The sequence below is a fragment of the Fistularia commersonii genome, chromosome 15, assembly GCF_037954325.1.
Source record: "Fistularia commersonii isolate RoL2024-O1a breed Wild chromosome 15, RoL_Fcom_v1.0, whole genome shotgun sequence".
Lineage (NCBI taxonomy): Eukaryota > Metazoa > Chordata > Actinopteri > Syngnathiformes > Fistulariidae > Fistularia > Fistularia commersonii.
The window spans coordinates 1139950-1159017 of record NC_141298.1 but is presented as its reverse complement, the minus strand read 5'-3'; the positions used below and the strand labels follow the sequence as shown (position 1 = coordinate 1159017).

Genomic DNA, 19068 nt, shown 5'->3' with positions numbered 1-19068 from the left:
ATGGTTTTGTGACTATCCAGGTCTATTGACTTATCACTAATAAGCATTTAGAAATACTATGCTGAGGGCTGCTGGAACGTAAGCAACATTAATGTATCATTGCTTTGTCATCGTTGTCTCCAACACCCCCACCGGACAGCTGCAGAGATCCACCCCATCAAAGTACAGAGACTTTTTCAGCTGTCATTTGCACAGCAAAAGAACTTAAAATACATATGTCTGGATCTCCATATAGATTGAATAACAGACACTGCTCCCTTGTGTATTATTACTGTGTCTGATGCAAGCTTACTATGCAAAATTGTGCAAAGTTATAGGTACTTAATCATTGATCCCTTTTGACAACATTATAAAGTGTTAGGTGGAAAATTGAAGTACTGGAACTTCAATGTTATTTTCACCAGCACTCTACATATGGTATGGCCTAATAACGATTTGGGCTCTGTGCAAGGATCTAAACAGGAATTGGAATTGGCAGCATTACCACCAAAGCCAAACCAAGCCACACGTTCCATGTTATATGAAAGTGAGTTCAAAACAATGTCAAAATTAAGCTCAATGTTTTTTTTTTGTTTTTTTTTAAGTAAACCCTTGAATTAATCATGGATTTATTTTAAAAAAATAAATCAGATTAGCCATTGAACCATTCAATATCAAAATAGTTATATGTTGCACATTCAAAATACCAGTGCATTGGCCAATGAAAGATGAAGGGCATGTGGTGAGACCTAAGAATATTTAAACAACTAATCAATTCAAAGATTCATGGTAGTTGTTGATGTACTCTACTGTATTTTTATTTAACTTGGTGACATACAGTAATTAAATCTTTGTATGTGTTGAGGATTTACATATCTGGGCCAAATGGTTTTCCAAATAAAACATTTCATCACAAGCTTAGAGGAAAGACCTTAAAATAATTTGTCAAGGAGGCCCCTGAAGTTAGCCCCATCAAAAAAAGTGCATGAATGATCTCAATTATGATAGAAACTATAGAAACATATCTGTTTTGTGTTGAGGAAATATAGATAACAATGAACTTGAATAACATTTGGATCTTTTTTTTTTCAGTCATCACTTCAGAGGACACAGTACAACCAGCTTGCTTTATGTGTTTTACAACCACATAGCCTCACCACGGTGAAGCCATGTAGTAGGATATGTAGTTAAAAAGAAAAAGCTCTTGCAGATATTAAAATTTGTATCTAAAGGGGCAGTTCTGTGTGGTTACGAAATACATTGTATATATATTGCTTTACTGTTTTATTTTATTCATTATTATACGGTGAAGGTAGGGGGGGATGAAGACTCCCCCCCCCCTCGGTAGCGCAGACTAGGACCGCAGCCCGGCAGTCGGTAGTCTCTCCCGCAGAGGCAGAGGGAGAACTTCGCCGAGCAGGGACCTAGTTTTGCGGCATGTTCCATCTCCGAGGGTTTTCGTTCGAACGCACCAGTCCAGCGACATTGTGATTATTGCTGCCGCCTGTCTTGGCTGGCTTTTTCTTCCCTTTTTTCTTTTTTTTTTGGGCGAAAAGATCCCCCCACCCCCTCCGACGGATGTAAAACATCCTCTCTCTGCTGTAACGATGTGGACCTCTCATGATACCGCTGGATTAATTTTCTTAGCTGGCGTCTTCGTTCAGTTTGGATCCTCTTTTGAAGGTAAGGACGGGTTATATTATCCCAGTTTCACTCCCTTGTATTGTTTTTATTATGTATTTATTTAGATATGGAGGTCCGGTGCCCCCCGACACAGTGGAGTAAAGTGTGTGTCTGCATATTTTCTGGAAACCCAGAACGGAGCTTTGGAGGAAAATGGAAAAAAGGATATTAAATAAAATAAAAATGAAACCTACGAAGTGAGACGGGTTGAGGTGAAATTTGGCATCAAAATGAGGATGGGCTGATGGCAAAAAAGAAAAAATGCAACTGGTGATCGTTTAGCACTTTTCGCATCGTGTGACTGTTTACTCGTTTTCTTCCACGACGCGTCCCCCATGTCCGAAAATGGACCTGGCTGTCAAAATAAAAGGCGCTTTGTGGGGCAGGTGAGGGATTTCGGAACCGCCGTAAAAGCTGCTGGATGCAGCTCTGAGCGGTCCTGCAGTCCGCCCACCTGCTCTGGTCTAAGATTGCTGTATTACTGTACCGGTAATGTCTGAAAACAACCTCATCCTGATCATATTCATTCCGTTTGCAAGATAAAACCCTCACTCTTTAACCCGCGCTCCTTTAGACTTTGATGAGTATTGCTACTGTCTTTTAATGGGGAGACGGCGGCTCATACCCTGGCAGAGGACGCTCTAGAAACATATATAACCTCAGGAAACGCAAATCAACACTGCTTTTCGCTATATATGTGGTGGTATACCTGGTTTTATAGAAATTATTTTCCTAATCTGAAGAGGTTGCAATGTCAATCCATTGACTTGTCACTCATCCCATGTGATCCCCAGGCGTTTGTCCTTATGCATTTGCGATTACGTGCCTTTTTTATTACTGCAACAATTGTCCGTTAAAAATAAGAAAAAAATAGCTCAGTTTGCATTTAACTGTCAGGAATTATGCAGATTATGGAGGAGAACCGGCGCACGCGGGCGCGCGCGCGTCTGTGTGTGTGTGTGTGTTTGCGTGTGGGCGCCCCGGGGAAGAATTAATCGCTTTCTGTGTTCCAAAAAAAGAGAGACACCAAACAAAACAACCCATCTCCGCCTCCCCCTGCAGGTCGTTTCACGGATCTGCCCTCCAACATGACGGTTAAGGAAGGACAGAACATTGAAATGGCGTGCGCGTTCCAGAGCGGGACTGCGTCCGTATATTTGGAAATCCAGTGGTGGTTCGTGAAAGCGCCAGTACCCGCCGACACCGGGGAGGAGATCGATAATAAAGAGGTACATACTTGTTTCCGCTTCACAGAGACGTGCCGGCGGTGTTGAAAGCCGACATTCTGGGGATGTGCCCGAGCAGTTAGTCACAACCTGGGACTTCAAGGAGGCCACAGCACAACTTTGTTCCTGCTGTTAGTCTATTCTCATCCACACAACAGCTTATTTTGACCTTCAAATGACTTATGCGTCCACACATGGAGTGATCATTAGAGTTCAGGGGCTGAAGCTGAACACTCAAGTTTAGACCTCCAGATTCAAGCAGCTTTTCACTTGTCATTTTTTCTGTATTACCACCTTTTGAAAGAGTATACTCACTGCAGCCAAATAAGGGAGGACTGACAGAGTGTGCAAAGGACCTTTGTCACAAATCATTTGAATTTCAGATATAATAACAGATTCAGAAAAAGAAGGTACATAACACTTTGTTTTAACTTTATATTTGTAAACTATCCATATATTGCAACAACATTCTCTATTTATCTATTTATTGGTCTGTTGGTCAGTGTGTCTGTCTATCTTTTTCCATCTGTCATCAGAGAACATTTTTTTTTATTTTGCCTATTATTAGAAAAAATAGAACTAGTTAACATATGCTCAATAAAACTTGTAATGTATAGTGTTGAGATCTGGTTAACCTTGGTCTTGGTTAAATATGTTGCACATGTACTGGGAACTTTGGAAAGAAAAATATTCATTATGAAAATAATAGCTTTTTGGGAATAAGGGGTAAGTAGACTAAATAGACACAAGGTGATTGGAGTACGTCACAGTTACATAACATTACAATGTTTCATTCAAATTCAGGCATTTAATCAATATTTGATTTGATGTTAGGCCTTGAATTTTGATTTTTCTCAAAATAATCTATCTTCACACTGGGCAAGTGGCAGTATTAAACCTAAGGAAAAAAAGATTATTAAAACGTATTGGTGTGAAAATAATTCAGCTAAATTGGTTATTAATTTCACGATATATGAGGTAAATGAGCCCAACTATTTATGATTGGTTTAAGAACCCGAGTCAGTAGAGTAAATGCGTATTATATTATGTAAACCGCTCCATTTAATGGTGCACCTGAAGCTGCTTTGGCGTATTGCTTGGTCTGGGTTGCATCACCACAGGATGTGGTGATTGATCTGGAGCCAATGAGCTACTGCTCATTGGATGAGAGGGCTTGAGTTTGGTTCCTTAATTCAGATGGATAGAGTTGCCTGCTTACATAGTGTAGGGTGGGTAGCCTCACTTCAAGGTTCGGAAGGGTGTATGCATTGTCATTGACAAAGATCAAACTGAGCTCAGTCTATTTTAGTGACAAAAGGATGTGTGTATGTGTGCGTATGGTATGTGTGAGTGACAGTGGGTTGGTTGGATATCCATGAGGCTTCAATTATTTTTCCATTGTTGTGGGGTTCTACCACCAGCGTTGGCCAGGATTTGATGTGGGTTTGATCCCACGCAACTCATGGATGTTGGGCAGAAGTAGCTTATTGATCCAGACGTCCCATTGTTAGCCACATTTCTCATGGCGGAAGGCTGTTTGAAATGAAAGCTGCTGTGTGTATTTCCTGCTGTATGAAAAGAAGTAGAGTCAAGGCTGCATGATAGATGCTGCTGGAGCAGAAGGAGAAGGTAAGCAATTTGTTTCAATGTAAATATGAAAAAGACAGAAAGAAACTTTTTTTTGAAGGATGTTGAGAATGGTGCATTAACATCACAAACAGGACATTCAGACACAATTGGTGGAGCAGCAAGATAGGCAGAGGGGTTGGGTGATTCATGCTTTTCAATTCTCAATGATTCAGGTTCAGTTCTGTACTTGATCAATATTCTACTTAAGGGCTGTTGGATATGAAATAAGTTAAATTAAAATAGATTGGGAATAGACCATGTATAATGTATGGGACTTTGTATGATCATTGTTTCAGAAAATATCACTGTATCATGCCACAGTTATAAACAGCTATAATTATGAAAAACATTGGATCCTTGTTTTTGTTTTTTTATTGTTCTAAAAAAGACTGAATTTAATATTTCTTCTTCTTCTTCTTCTTCTTCTTCTTCTTCTTCTTATTATTATTATTATTATTATTATTATTATTATTATTATTATTATTATTGTTGTTATCATTATTATTATTATCATTGATATATGTTTGTTTTTTTTCTCCCATCTTTTGCATGGTCTATGAGGACAATGTGTGGTAACTCTACTGTTCTAGCCATGGTGAAAAGAGGGAAGACATTTTCAGTTAGAAAAAAGTCATACAACTTTTCATTGGTTTCTGCAGCCAGTGACTCTTTACACCGCAATTTTTTTTATAACTCCGAACACTGCTTTTGTGGTTTTAGTTCTATATCATTCAATTTTATTGCTTCGCTCTGTTATATCTTGAACAGGATATTAATAGGGTTTATAAACCCTAAAAAGGAAATAAGGAACAAAAGCAAATATATCAGCCCTTTTTCCAAGGTTCAAAGATGTTACATGGCTTGCAACCTGTCCAGTTATTGATCTGTTGAAGATGTTAAGACCCGTAACTTCCCTTTGAATGTAGTGATGGCTGCTGAACACACCTAAAGACAGTAGTAGATCCAGATATATGGCCAGGCAAACAAGAGGCAGCAAATCATGCATCGAAATAGTCGAAGGAGAAGTTGCCTATAACCATATTGTGCCCTTCATATTTAGCAGAATTAAGGGAACTTCATATATTTATCTATTAATTATATTCTGTATGTATCTAACCTTATTTACATATTATATTTAATATGTAAGTGGAAAAATGCCATGTCAAAAAAAACGTATATTCATCACGCAGTGTAGCATTCAACAATACCTAATGAAGTAAGCAAGGATCTGTTATTAATATCCAATTTAGTGGAAGTGCATGCGTGCGCTTGTGTAATTCTCTTTCTCCAAAGGGTATTGATTGAGTTTAGCTTTTTGCAAGTTTAATGTGCTGGACAATATTTTACCAGAGTAAAAATTGCTTTTGTTGGTTGGTTTATAACCTTAGATTCATCAAGTACATTTCCAGGGTTAAAAACAGTCTTTCAATGAATCAGTGAAATACACAAACAAATTAACAAAAAACAAATTAATGATGAAAAACACCAATTGAAATGTTTTGAATGGATGTTTTCGGTAACAATGTAATGTTCCAAATTCCACTAAATTTAAAATCTATTTTTGCATCTGAAAAAAGGAGAATTTTTAAGGATATTCTTATAAAGGACAATTTATTTGTGTCACGGGCTGGACTCGGGCAGGGAACCACACCTTCAAGGCTGAAATCAGGGTTTGAGATCTTTTATTTAGGTTTGCAGGGTGTCAGGACAGGCCCCCAGGCAAAATGAATGAATGAATGAATGAATGAATGAATGAATGACTTCCTTCCTTCCTTCCTTCCTTCCTTCCTTCCTTCCTTCCTTCCTTCCTTCCTTCCTTCCTTCCTTCCTTCCTTCCTTCCTTCCTTCCTTCCTTCCTTCCTTCCTTCCTTCCTTCCTTCCTTCCTTCCTTCCTTCCTTCCTTCCTTCCTTCCTTCCTTCCTTCCTTCCTTCCTTCTTAATTCCCCAGCCCCAAGCAGAGCGTGGCGCTGCTCTTTATGGGGCCGGGTAATCAGCGGCAGCTGGCGCAGATTGCCAATTTGATCCAGCCGTGTCAGACCCTGACAATTTGATGCAATTTTGATTGATCATTTTCAGATGTTTTCATTTGCCAAGGAACTTATTTTTTAAAAGCAATAGTTTTAGTGGCTTAATTCTGAATAGAACAATGGCATCTCAAAAATTAAATATTCTCAGTAATCAAAACCTTTCAATTCTGTCAAGTTTTTTTTTATTTGTTGGACTCATCGACAAATTTATTAAAATCATTTTTTTTGTCCTCAACAATCATCTAACAGAACTTCAAAATCAACTTCCAGGTTTCTCATACCACATAAAGGGCTTGAGAGGAAGTGGCTGCTGTTATTTTAATATGATCTGGAGTTAAAACCTTTCCAATGCATTTTGGCAACTTAAGAGGACGAAGGACCTCAATGCCAAACTAACTGACTGAAAGACAAGTTAGTCTTGAACTCTGCATCTCTATTAATATCCATGTTGGGAGGACTTTTTCAGGACCTGCTGAGAACTTTACTTTCGGAAAAGCTTTACTCAAGTTGCCTGACTCCCACATACAACACTTGGTTTAATGAGGTATGAGGAACCAGTCCTTTATGCGGTAGTCACTTGGACAGGACCTTTACCAATGTAATTTGCTACCAACGAAGCTGTTTACAGATAACCCATCTGGTTTAAAAAATGATTTGGATATGTTTTAAGTGATGGTTTTCTGAGTTTTGTCTTCAGCCACATTGCTCCAACACTCACAACTGGCTGTTTTGCCATGGGTTTCAGGCTTCCAGATATCAGACAGAGCAACATAGGTTTGTGGTGTCGACACATAAAGGTGCTGCTCAACTTGCGAGGAATTACTGCACATTAATCAATATAGTACTCAGCCATCCCTGGTCTGGACCAGCAGTCCACACATCATGTCATGCAGTTGTTCATGCATCTCGGCACATGGAAAATATGCCACCTTCAGTCTGTCTGCCGGGAAAGGGCAAATACATTCATTTCCCTGTCTGGTTTGGGCAATGGTGTGTAGAGTATCTCAAGAAATAGATGCTGCTGGGCTCAGGCAAAGGTGTGTGCTCCTTTTTCCCACACATTTTCCTGTGCCAGTTCCAGATAAATCAACTCGGCCAAGTGTCAGTTTGGGCTACTGGTGATTGACTTCTTGGGTTACATGGAGCAGTTCTGATGCTTTTCGAGGTGAAAATGGTCTGTTAAGACACTGCCCGTATTCTTGGGAAAATGTCAACAGGTATTTTCTTATTCACACTGTCCACCTCCTGCAGCCATGTAATGCAGCCCTGTGACTAAGGAAGCTAAGGAAGGCTTACAACCCTGATGACTGGACAGCCAAATGGTTCCAGCTCTTTAAGGGGGCTAAGTCCACAACTGGCTAATGCTGCACTTTTCTCACATCCCAAACACAGGGCGTCCATAGCTGCCACAACTAATGCAGTCAACATGGCTGTGGCAGCAGTGGCCTGCAACCTGTCATTTCTGTTCCCTGCAGGAAGGCCACTCTTTCACAACTTATGTAGATAATAAACCACTGACCTCCACCGTTTCCAATGTGTCTGAGCTGCTTGTCAGCGCACCCCCTGTGGGCCATTTCCGAGTTTATGATGGACATTTAGCTTGTGGCTGGAAAGCCAAATGCTTTTGCTGATTTTCTGTTGCATGTACTTCTGTGTCTTATGTGCCTTGGGGTGGATTTTTTTGTCATAGGTGCTGACCAGCCCAGCAATCCAGACATCCTCGCCATTAGAGGTTACAGGCCTCAAGTGGTGGTTACAAGCTCAAGCCCAAAAACTTTTAAATGTTAGAAAGCGCTCCTGCCCTCCTCTGTGACGTATGCATTTTGATTCAGTTCACCCACTTTGGTACCCTGGAGTAAGGATGTCGGTGAAACTCATCAGATGAAGGTTTCCCAGGCCTGGCCTCCTCAAAGATGTCAAGGAGTGGGCAGTGTATCTGAGATAAAAGATCTGGGATTGCCTCTGATGTAACCCTGTGAACCATCAAAAATGTCAGCTTCTAAAATAGCTATTAAAATAGATCAATAGCTCAATAAGATAAACAAAGAATAACAAAATGTAATCCTCCTTTCAGGACCCATTATAAACAAAGCTGTGTTTACTGTATCAGATAGTCTTGGTTGTCAAACATTTGCCACCACAATTGGGCTTGTGAATCCTGTAGACTGCAGCAGAGATACTAATAGACGGAAGAAAGCTAATATGTCAACAAGGAATGCTTGTTCGGCATGGTAAATAATTCTCCTCACAGATGATAAATTACACTGCCTGTTAATAATTATGCATTATCCCAGAACAGTAAAGGCAAAATATCCCCACTTTCAACAGGAGAACAAAATTATGCAACTGACAGGATTTGCTACACTCGGCTGATGTTGATTCAAGTCAAAGAGTAAAGATACACAGATGGTGGGTGAGGGTGCAGCAGCTGAACATTTGCTTCTAGACAAAATGGGCAAAGTGATGAAGTGCAGGGTCATGATTCTTTGTCATGTGAAATTCAGTGTATATCTGCCTATTTATCTCTGTCTGCCAGTCTCTCTTTGTATTTCTATCATAATGGACCCACTTCATTGTTATATATATATATATATATATATATAATTGTATTTTCACCTTATTTTTGTATTTTCTGATTCTTATTTAGAGGATATAGAATGATTGTGTCTTGACAGAGGGCTATAGCTATTAAAAGAATATAAAAATCAGATCACGTAATGATCCCACTTTTGATCTTTAACTCGTCAGGCCTAACGCACCCATTTGAACACATACTGTACATCCCCATTATGAGAAAAGGCCTCTATCTAAGTAGTTTTCAGACAAGGAAATAAAGCCTGTTCTGTTTGTAGTAAGATAATATGAGATAATTTATCATGGAAAAAAGATAAATGAATCATACACATGAGCAATTTATTTTCATTCTTATATTCATATAAATAATGCAGCCTCAGGGCACCACGGGCCAGTGTCTCCCTGAGCCAGCCAAACATGGGCTGAGGGCATAAAACTTTTGCCAAAACCAAACATGTGAATCAAACCTAATAATCTCATATTGGATCGGTGGAGGCCTGGATTAACAACGACTGCCATTGGTACCAATGACAGACAGGGTACCTGTGGAAATTGGGTTACTGTGGGTAGAAGAAGGAGAGGAGGAAGGCGTGTTCAGAAGCAGAGAGAGAAGAGGAAAGGCAAGAGTCCGGGCTTGAGTGTAGGGACTTGGAATATCGGGCCTGGACGGGAGAAGGAAGAGAGTTGGTCGACATGCAGAGAAGGAAAGTGGATGTACTGTGTGTCCAGTAGACCATGTGGAATAGTACTCAGGATAGAAGTTTAAGAGCAGGCTTTAATTTGTACTATCATGGCACTGACAGGAAGAGAAATGGAGTAGAAGTTATCTTGAAGGAGGAGTTGTTCGGAATGTTCTGGGGGTGAAAAGAATGTCAGAAAGACTTATGAACCTGAAACTGGAAATTGATGGTGTGATGTTCAGTGTTGTTAGTGCATGTGGGATGTAAGTTTGAGGAGAAGGAGAACTTCTGGATTGAGTTAGATGAAGTGAATCAAAATATCCCAAGAGATGAGAGAGTGGTAAATGGTAAAGACTACAATGAGAGACGATGAAGAAGTGATTCGCAGATTTGGTATACAGGATAGGAACGCAGAGGGACAGCTGGTGGTAGACTTTGCAAAGAGGATGTAATGAGAACTTTGTTCCAGAAAAGACAGGAACATTGGGTGACTTATAAGAGAGGAGATAGGAGCATGCAAGTATATAGACAAGGTGACCTGAAAAAGGTCAGTGACTGCAAAGTAGTAGTAGGCGAGAGTGTAGCCGGACAGCATAGGGTGGTGGTTTGTAGGATGACTGGTGACAAGAAAGATCAAGAGGACAAAGGCAGAACATTGGACAAAGTGGTGGAAGCTGAAAAGGTAGGAGTATTGTATGGTTTTCAAGGAGGAGTTAAGAAACACTCTGGGTGGTCAAGGAGTGATTCAAGGTGACTGGACAACTACAGTGAATGTTATCAGGGAGACAAGTTGGAGATTGCTTGGTGTATCATCTGGAAGGATACTAGATAAGGGGGCCTGGTGAGGAAGTGCAGGAGTATATACAGAGAAAGTGCTTAGCAAAGAAGAAGTGGAACCCGGAGGGGACTGAAGAGAACAGACAGGAGTACAGGGAGATCCAGTGTAAGGTAATGATAGAGGTAGCAAAGACAAAACAAAGGATTTGTATGCTTGGTTGGTCAGTAAGGAGGGAGAGAATGATCTATACAGATGTGGAAGTGTCTGAGAGGCAGGGGTAGAGTTTCTGGCTAGATTATTCAACAGGATCTTAGAGTGAGAAGATGCCTGAGGAATGGTTAGGAAGTGTGATGATGGCCATTTTTAAGAAAAGAGGGATATGCTGAATTCCAACAACTATAGAGGGATAAAGTTGATGAGCCATACAATGAAGTTATGGGAGAGTTTTGGAAACTAGAATAATAGCAGAAGTCAGCATTTGTGAAAAGGTGTATGGCTCCATCCTAAGAAAGAGCACCACAGATGCAGTATTTGCTTTGAGAATGCTAATAGAGAAGTACCGAGAAGGCCAGAAGGAGTGCCATTGCGTTTTTTTAGACCTAGAAAAAGCACACAGCAGGATGCCAATAGGGGTACTCTGGTACTGTATGTGGAAGTCTGGAGTAGCAGAGAAGTATGTGAGACTGGTTCAGGACATGTATGCTAGCTGTGAGACAGTGGTGTGGTATGCTGTTGGGGTAAGAGAGAAGTTCAATGTGGAGGTGGGACTCCATCTGGGAGCAGTTCTGAGCCCCTTCTTGTTTTTAGTGGTGATGGACAGGCTGATAGACGAGGTTAATCAGGAATGTCCATGGATCATGATGTTGGTAGATGACAATGTGATCTGTTGTGAGAACACGTTCAGGAAAGTCTAGAGAGGTTGAGGTATGCTCTGGAAGGTAGAGGAATGAAATGTAGTCACAGTAAGACAGAGTATATGTGTGTCAATGAGAGGAACCTGGATAGATAAGTGACGCTACAGGAAATTGAGATCAAGGAGTTGGAGGATTTCAGGTACTCGGGGTCGACAGCATAGAGCAGCAGAGAGTGCGGAAAAGAGGTGAAGAAACAGGTTCAAGCAGGTCACAGGGCTGACGTCTTTTTTTTACTGATTTTGCAAGCTTGTTGGTTACATTTTTGGTGCTCAAGTGACCAACGTACCCGAGAGATTCCGGTCATATTTCAAAATAAAAGATTTTTCAAATTAAAGATTGTGCAGACTCAGATAATAAATCCAACAGAAATAATAGATTATTGCTTGGGCGGCCCGGCACCAATTGGTCCTAGAACTGGTACCGGTCCACGACCCGGGGGTTGGGGACCACTGGTCCAGAGGAAGACCAAAAAGAAGATTTATAGATGTAGTGAGAGAGGATATGAAGATAGTTGGTGTGAGAGAGGAGCACACAAAGATTAGGGTTAGATGGAGAAGGTTGATTCGCTGTGGCACTCCCTGAAGGGAAAAGCCGAAAGAATAAGAATAAGAATAAGAATAAGAATAAGAATAAGAATAAGAATAAGAATAAGAATAAGAATAAGAATATATTTATTTATTTTCTTCTTCCCCTTTCGGCTTTTCCCTTCAGGGTTTGCCACAGCGAATCAACTTTCTCCGTCTGACCCTATTCTCTGCATCCTCCTCTCTCACACCAACTACCTTCATATCGTCTCTCACTACATCCATAAATCTTCTAAGAATATATTTATATATATAACTATATATATTTTATATATTCACAAAATGCCTGGAAAGTGGGATAACACTGTATCTGTTACAAGAACGGTCAGTATGACAGTCGAGCATGCCATGTGCTTTAATGGCAAAGGTGTTCTCCAGGCTGTTGATACAGCTTAATAACAGTTTACGTAGTGTGCATAAAGCATCACATGACATATGACCAATCATAGTGGAGAACATGTATCCAAATAATGCAGATATTGAAGACATATTCCCACAGAATATTACACCATCCTTCTTTTAAAAAAAAGAAACAATAAATCTTTTGTGGTAGAGCGGACCAAATGTATGGGATCTGAATTTAATAGAATACAATAAATTGGACCTGTATACTGAAGGACTAAGATAAACATAAACATTGATCATTAACACTGACATGGAATATTATGCATAGGCATATGTTAGAGATCTAACATGGCTCTAGGTTTAACTTCGTGACCAGACTGAGTACGGTAGCTAGTAGTTGGTGGTAATTTTGAGTTACAGTCAGTCCCTTCAGGTGCATGCTGAACTTCAGGGTGATCACAAGTGGGAACGGTAGGTGTTTCTGTAGAGTCCATCAGGTTGCGACGGTTTCTCCTGTACTGAACTCCGTCTGGTGTTTGGATGTGGTATGATCTGGCCCTGTCTGCTGGACAGACAAAAACAGCTGGTGATGTCTATTGTCCTGAAAGCGAATATTCTGTCCTGTGTGAGGAGCTGAGAGTGGCTTTGAAGATCTATCATAATACTTTTTCTGGTAGCTTTGGCGAAAAGCTCAAATATGGATCTTTGTGATCAGCTTTGGCCTTTTCCATGAGTGACTTGGCAATTTGGACAGCTTTCTCTGCAAGACCATTGCTCTGTGGGAAGTGTGGACTTGAAGTTACATGTTTGAACCCCCACATATTTGTAAATGACTCAAACTCCTTGCTTGCGTATTGTGGGCCATTGTCCGAGATCACAATTTCAGGAATACCATGCCTTGCGAAGGATGCTTTGAGTTTGTGTATGACTGTTGATGAAGTGGTGTTGCACAGTTTGTCTAACTCAAAGTACCTGCTGTAGTAATCAACTGTAACAATGTAGTTGTCATTGTTCCAGGTGAAAAGATCCGTAGCAACTGTTTGCCATGGCCTGTTAGGGATCATGTGGCTGATCATGGGCTCCTTGGTGTTTAATGGTCTGTGCTCCAAACACACTGGGCATTTTCGCAACCATGTCTTCTATTTGTATGTCACGAGCTCTTTGCTTGCACTTTTCTGGACCCATGTGGCCTATGTGTACCCATGTGGCCTAGGCTGTCATCAGGGTCAGGCAGTGATTTCCTTGAGAGAGCATCTGCGAGAGGAATGTCTTTGCCTGGTTTGTGAATGATACTGAAATCGCATCTTTGCAATCATTCGTTGCAACCTTGGAGGACCTGCAATGAGAGGCTTGTGAAGAATGGAGTCTAGTGGTTTGTGGTTGCTTTCCACAATGACCTGACGTCCATACACACATGGGTTAAAACGCTTGCATCCAATCAAAGTTAGCATATAGCTCTTTCTCGATCTGTGCATAATTCACGTCACTGTCTGTGAGAGATCTGGATCCATAGCCGATTGGCTTACCCTCTTGTAGCAGAGTTGCACCTAGACCATACTTTGAGGCATCTACCTGTAGCCTAAGCTCTGTCTTGGGATCATAAACAGCAAAAACAGGGCCTGGCTCGCGTGTTGTAAGGTCTTTCATTTTCTTGAATGCTTCGTAGTGCTGTGCATCCCAAACAAACTCACTGGACTCTTTCAACAGTTGTTGCAGAGGTGCATTAATGTCAGATAGTATGGGGGCAAACTTTGACAAATAGTTACCATGCCAAGAATGGTTTCAAGTTCACCTTTGTCTTTGGGTGTCTCCGTGTCTCTGACAGCTGCAATCTTTGCTATATCCGGCTTGACTCCATCTTTTGTTATCAAATGTCCAAAGTAGCTGACTTCAGTGGAACAGATTTTACTTTTTTCTTTGTTGAGATCTTTTGGATCTAAGCAAACCCTGAGTTTACCTGTCCGTGGCTTTTCAGTAGCAACCATTGAGTTCACCCATTCAGTCGGTTCTGTGACTTTTGTTATGATATCATGTTTCTCCATGTTCATGAGTTCATCTTTGAGGTGTTCACGCAGAGCAATGGGAAGACGCCTTGGTGAGTGAATTACTGGCATTGGATTAGGGTCAATATGGATGGTGCACTCACCAGGAAAAAGATCTATTCCTGTGATTATTACAGTATCCAGCAAAATTTTGGAAGTGAAAGAAGCCTCTCACCAGGGATGTGTTCTGCTCCTACATACGATAAATACATCACTGAACAGCTGTAAGACTTCAAGGCCCCTGTGCATAGATTCAGTAAAGTGGAAAAATGCTTCGGTTTCTATAGAATTACAAACTGTCTTCCACATTTGACAGGCAGCGGTATTTAGGGAGCCAGCAAAGACAGTGGAAATGGAAGGTAGGTCTTTGGAAGATAGGAGATTGGAAGCTAGTGGTGAAATCCAGCTATTGGTGAAGATTGTCAAAAAGCTGTAGGCTGCAGTGAAACAAAGCCCTAACTAGAGCAAGCTGTGCTCTGTATCTGATCCATGACTCCAGGCCTTGCTTTGACTTATTTTCATAAACTTTATCAGATAGGAACAGGAGTGCAATACTGAAGACCAATTCAAAGGCAAGCTAACATTAAAAAAAAACAAACTTAACTTATCCAGAGCATTTCTTGGAGCTGCAGAAGTAGAGCATGTAATATATATAAAGGGGTAGAGATCAAGTCGGCGAATCTGCCATATGGCTTTTTATACCCTTTGGAATCTTAAGTGATATTCAAAGTAGTTTCTTCTTCAAGTGATTTAGACCATAGTGGATAAATTTGGGGCATCCTCTCATTTAGAAACATGAGGCGATTATTCCACTATTTTAGTAAGGCTGGCTGTCTCAGCAGCACAACTGTTGCTGTGTTTGTGGATGCAGCGGATTTTCTAAGCCCTTCTCTCTTATTAGTTCTACCCGCCAGGTTTGTCTAGTGTCTGCCCTCTATTATTTATAATAGCCTTGGATCATCTAGCATACAAAAAAAAAGCCATAAAAATAGAGTGTTGATTTAGGAGGCCATCTTTTGAAGGTTAAATTTTATAATGATACATTATTTACTTGAAGTAGTCAATTTTTCACTACCAAGGTTTATCAATACATTTAGCAGGTGTTCTGAATATAAAATATTCTGGATTAAAACTGAAGCAATATCTAAATTGGATTCTTTTTTTTCTCTGATCTTGGTGAAACATCATCAGTATAGAAAGTTTCTGGCATTAAATACTTAGGTACCATAATTACAGCAACTAATTCAAAGGCTTTTGGACTGAATGGCCCATGGCTCTTGTTTAAAGTAAAGGATGACTTTGAGAGATGCTGTTCTTTGTGGTTGTCTCTGTGGAGGAGGTTTGAGGTGATTAAGATGAATATACTTCCCAGCTTTTTAGTTTGTCTTCGTTATCCATGCTGTTTCATTCAGGTTGGTTTAAAGTGGTAAAATATCTGCTCTCATCTCTTTTCAGGGCTTATACGAGGCCCATATTACATTTACTGAAACTAAAGCCCTATTTAGAAATGTGGTCTTGCTCTGACATTTTCAAAACAATTGATCATAAAGTGGCAGACTAATAACATCTATAATAATAACAACATAATAGGCAGTATTGAAATTATGTTGCTATGGGACTAATAAAGGATTGATTTACCTTGGGAATTTCTTGAGGGACAAATCATAGCTAATCCCAATGCAAGCATACCTGTATTTTTTCTCTTTATGTGTTATGGTTTTATCCAACCCCCATCCCCTCTTGCAGATTTTGACATAACTGACATACTGTGATCAGGATGTGATGTTGTATATAAAATTCCCTGAAAATAGGGATAAAAGTAGGTGGTTGGAACCACTTTCATTGCTCCATGCAATAAATATACATGCAACAAATAATTATATCCCCAGGCTGTCAGATTTTGTTCTGCAGCATAAAACATCCATTACTGAACGAAGAGGCAGAGGAAGCCTACTGCCACTTAGTCTTTTTCCCGTGTCACATTGAGGTGACAAAAAGCCACATATCCATGACTTTCTCATTAAAGCAAATCGTTTAATTAGCCTCTGGTTTCAATACCCCAAATCCCTCTTATTCAGGAAGTATGGATTAAATTGTTCTCAAAGTTTGATCTTGGATTTATTTTATTTTATATCCAGTTTATCCATTATCTGTTGTTTGCCATAAAATCAATTCAAAGACTAAGGCTTTAAAACCACATCCATTGGTTAATCTGCTTGGTGCAGGATTATGTGATAAGAGGAAAAGGAGAAAAGCTAAGCTGCGTTTGTGACGGTACATTTTCACCAGTGCTTTGAAAGGATGGACTCCTGTTGATATGTCTTCCAAGTCTAGGACTAAAAAGACTTGGGAAAAAAGAAAGAGGAAAAACAACTGTGTGCTGGCTGGGTCAGCATATCTATACTCTGCATATCTAAAATAAAGTGTTTTATCTGTTGATTGTATCATTGCATCTCTAACTTTTATGTCATCATTTTATTGACTAATACTACTTTCTAATGATACTACTTGTTGCTTATTTCATCATAAGAAAACAGGAAAATAACATGGATCTTTTTATTTTTTTATTTTCAATTGTTTGTTTTTTTTTATCTATAGGAGAAGCCTTCAATTTACTGCTTCATTAAAATTCTCATACTTACCATGCTTTGATTCTTCTTCTTCTTCTTTCGGCTTTTCCCGTCAGGGGTCGCCACAGCGAGTCAAGTTTCTCCATCTAACCCTATTCTCTGTATCTTCCTCTCTCACACCAACTACCTTCATATCCTCTCTCACTACATCCATAAATCTTCTCTTTGGTCTTCCTCGAGACCTCTTGCCTGGCAGCTCCAACTCCAGCATTCATCTACCAATATATTCTCTATCCCTCCTCTGTACGTGACCGAACCATCTCAGTCTGGCTTCTCTGACCTTCTCTCCAAAACATCTAAAATGTGCTGTTCCTCTGATAGACTCATTCCTGATCCTATCCATCCTGGTCACTTCATCTCTGCAACCTCTAGTTCTGCCTGCTGTCTTTTGGTCATTGTAACAGTTTCTAGTCCATACATCATAGCTGGTCTCACCACTGTCTTGTACACCTTTCCTTTCATTCTGGCTGAAAGTCTTCTATCACATAGTACCCCTGACACTTTTCTACACCCATTCCAACCTGCTTGGTCCCATCTCTTCACCTCTTTTCCACACTCTCCGTTGCTCTGGACTGTTGACCCTAAGTACCTGAAATCCTCCAGCTTCTTGATCTCCACTCCCTGTAGCTCAGAGCTGATCCCTGATGGAGTCCCACCTCCACCTTGAACCTCTCTGTTACCCCTACAGCACACCGTACCAGTGTCTCACAGCTAGCATACATGTCCTGCACCAGGCTAACATACTTTTCTGCCGCTCCAGACTTCCTCATGCAATACCAGAGCTTGGCACCCTGTCATATGCCTTTTCTAGGTCTCTTACCATGATTTGATTAATGTCCAGAAAAATTATGTCACTGTGTCTGATTTGGTTTTCCTCTTTAATATTGTTTATTTGGAGTACTGTCTCCTCAAACAGCTGCAATAAGACTGCACCCCCCTGCTTGCAGGCAAATTGTTTTTAATATACGGTAGTCCCTCGCCATTCGTGGTTAATCGTGGTCTCACTGTATCGCCAATTTTTAACTTTTTTATTAAATTTTATATTTCAGACTTTTTGCTTTACCATTTGTTTTTGTGGTATGTATGCATATATGTTCTTTTATACATGTATCATTTGGATTGTTTTTATGGGAATATGTGCAATTTCTAGGGTGGAGACCTGCCGGAGCATGGCGTTTTGTGTCCTGGGCTGTGCTCAGTGACCACAACATCATTCTCAGCATCTCTGCGCATAGCATGCATTCATCTTGCCTTGTCCAGTCTACATTTATTTCAATGATATTTCGATAATATAATCAAAGTAAATATATTTTCAACAATAATTATTTATTTCAAACCTTACTAGATGGGGTTGGAAAATGCTAACCGTTATAGAAAATGTGCAACTTCTCGACATTCTAAAGCAAGAGAGAAGCTTTGCATCTGTAGTCTGCCATTACAGCATTAACTGGTCTTTTGGCCTGAACATAAAGAAGGACGAAAAGAATATAGAGGACAACAGCAGCAGTGTCTTTTAACAAGACTTCAAAGAGGGTTGTAACATCCTACAATAAGGCCATTGCACTTCTTCTTCTCTTCCTTTCGCCTTCTCCCTTCAGGGGTCGCCACAGCAAAAGCAGCCTTCTCCATCTTACTCAAACTAACTTCATGTCCTATGTCTTTCCCTTGCACAATAATACTAAAATGTAAAAAAAAAATGGCACATGAACATAATGAACATCATAAGCAAGAGTCACCAACCACTTACAGGGCATGAGAAAATGTATTGTTGGAATAAAGTCTTTTACTATTTCAATTCTTTTAACAAGAATTATTTGGTTGAAATATTCAATTATGTCATTTACTTGTCTTAAGTCAGTAATTTTGCCCTCTGCAATACTCAGTCTGGCCTGGGGACACAGGGGACCAGCCAGAGTCGGCCAATTCTCCAGTCTTTGTTTTATCTTGAAATCCTACAGATGTGACAAGAATTGTGAT

At 40.1% G+C, this 19068-nt stretch overlaps 1 protein-coding gene across 1 annotated transcript in view; it reads left to right on the top strand.

Annotated features, from left to right (window-relative positions):
- Positions 1 to 1348: 1348 nt before the first annotated feature.
- vstm2a (V-set and transmembrane domain containing 2A) overlaps positions 1349 to 19068 on the top strand; it is a 106174-nt gene continuing 88454 nt past the window's right edge. Inside the window, exons 1-2 of the mRNA XM_086160826.1 lie at positions 1349 to 1662; positions 2725 to 2891. Of these exons, the coding sequence (XP_086016952.1) occupies positions 1587 to 1662; positions 2725 to 2891 (243 nt within the window). The 5' untranslated portion in view covers positions 1349 to 1586. The remainder of the gene's footprint in view (positions 1663 to 2724; positions 2892 to 19068) is intronic.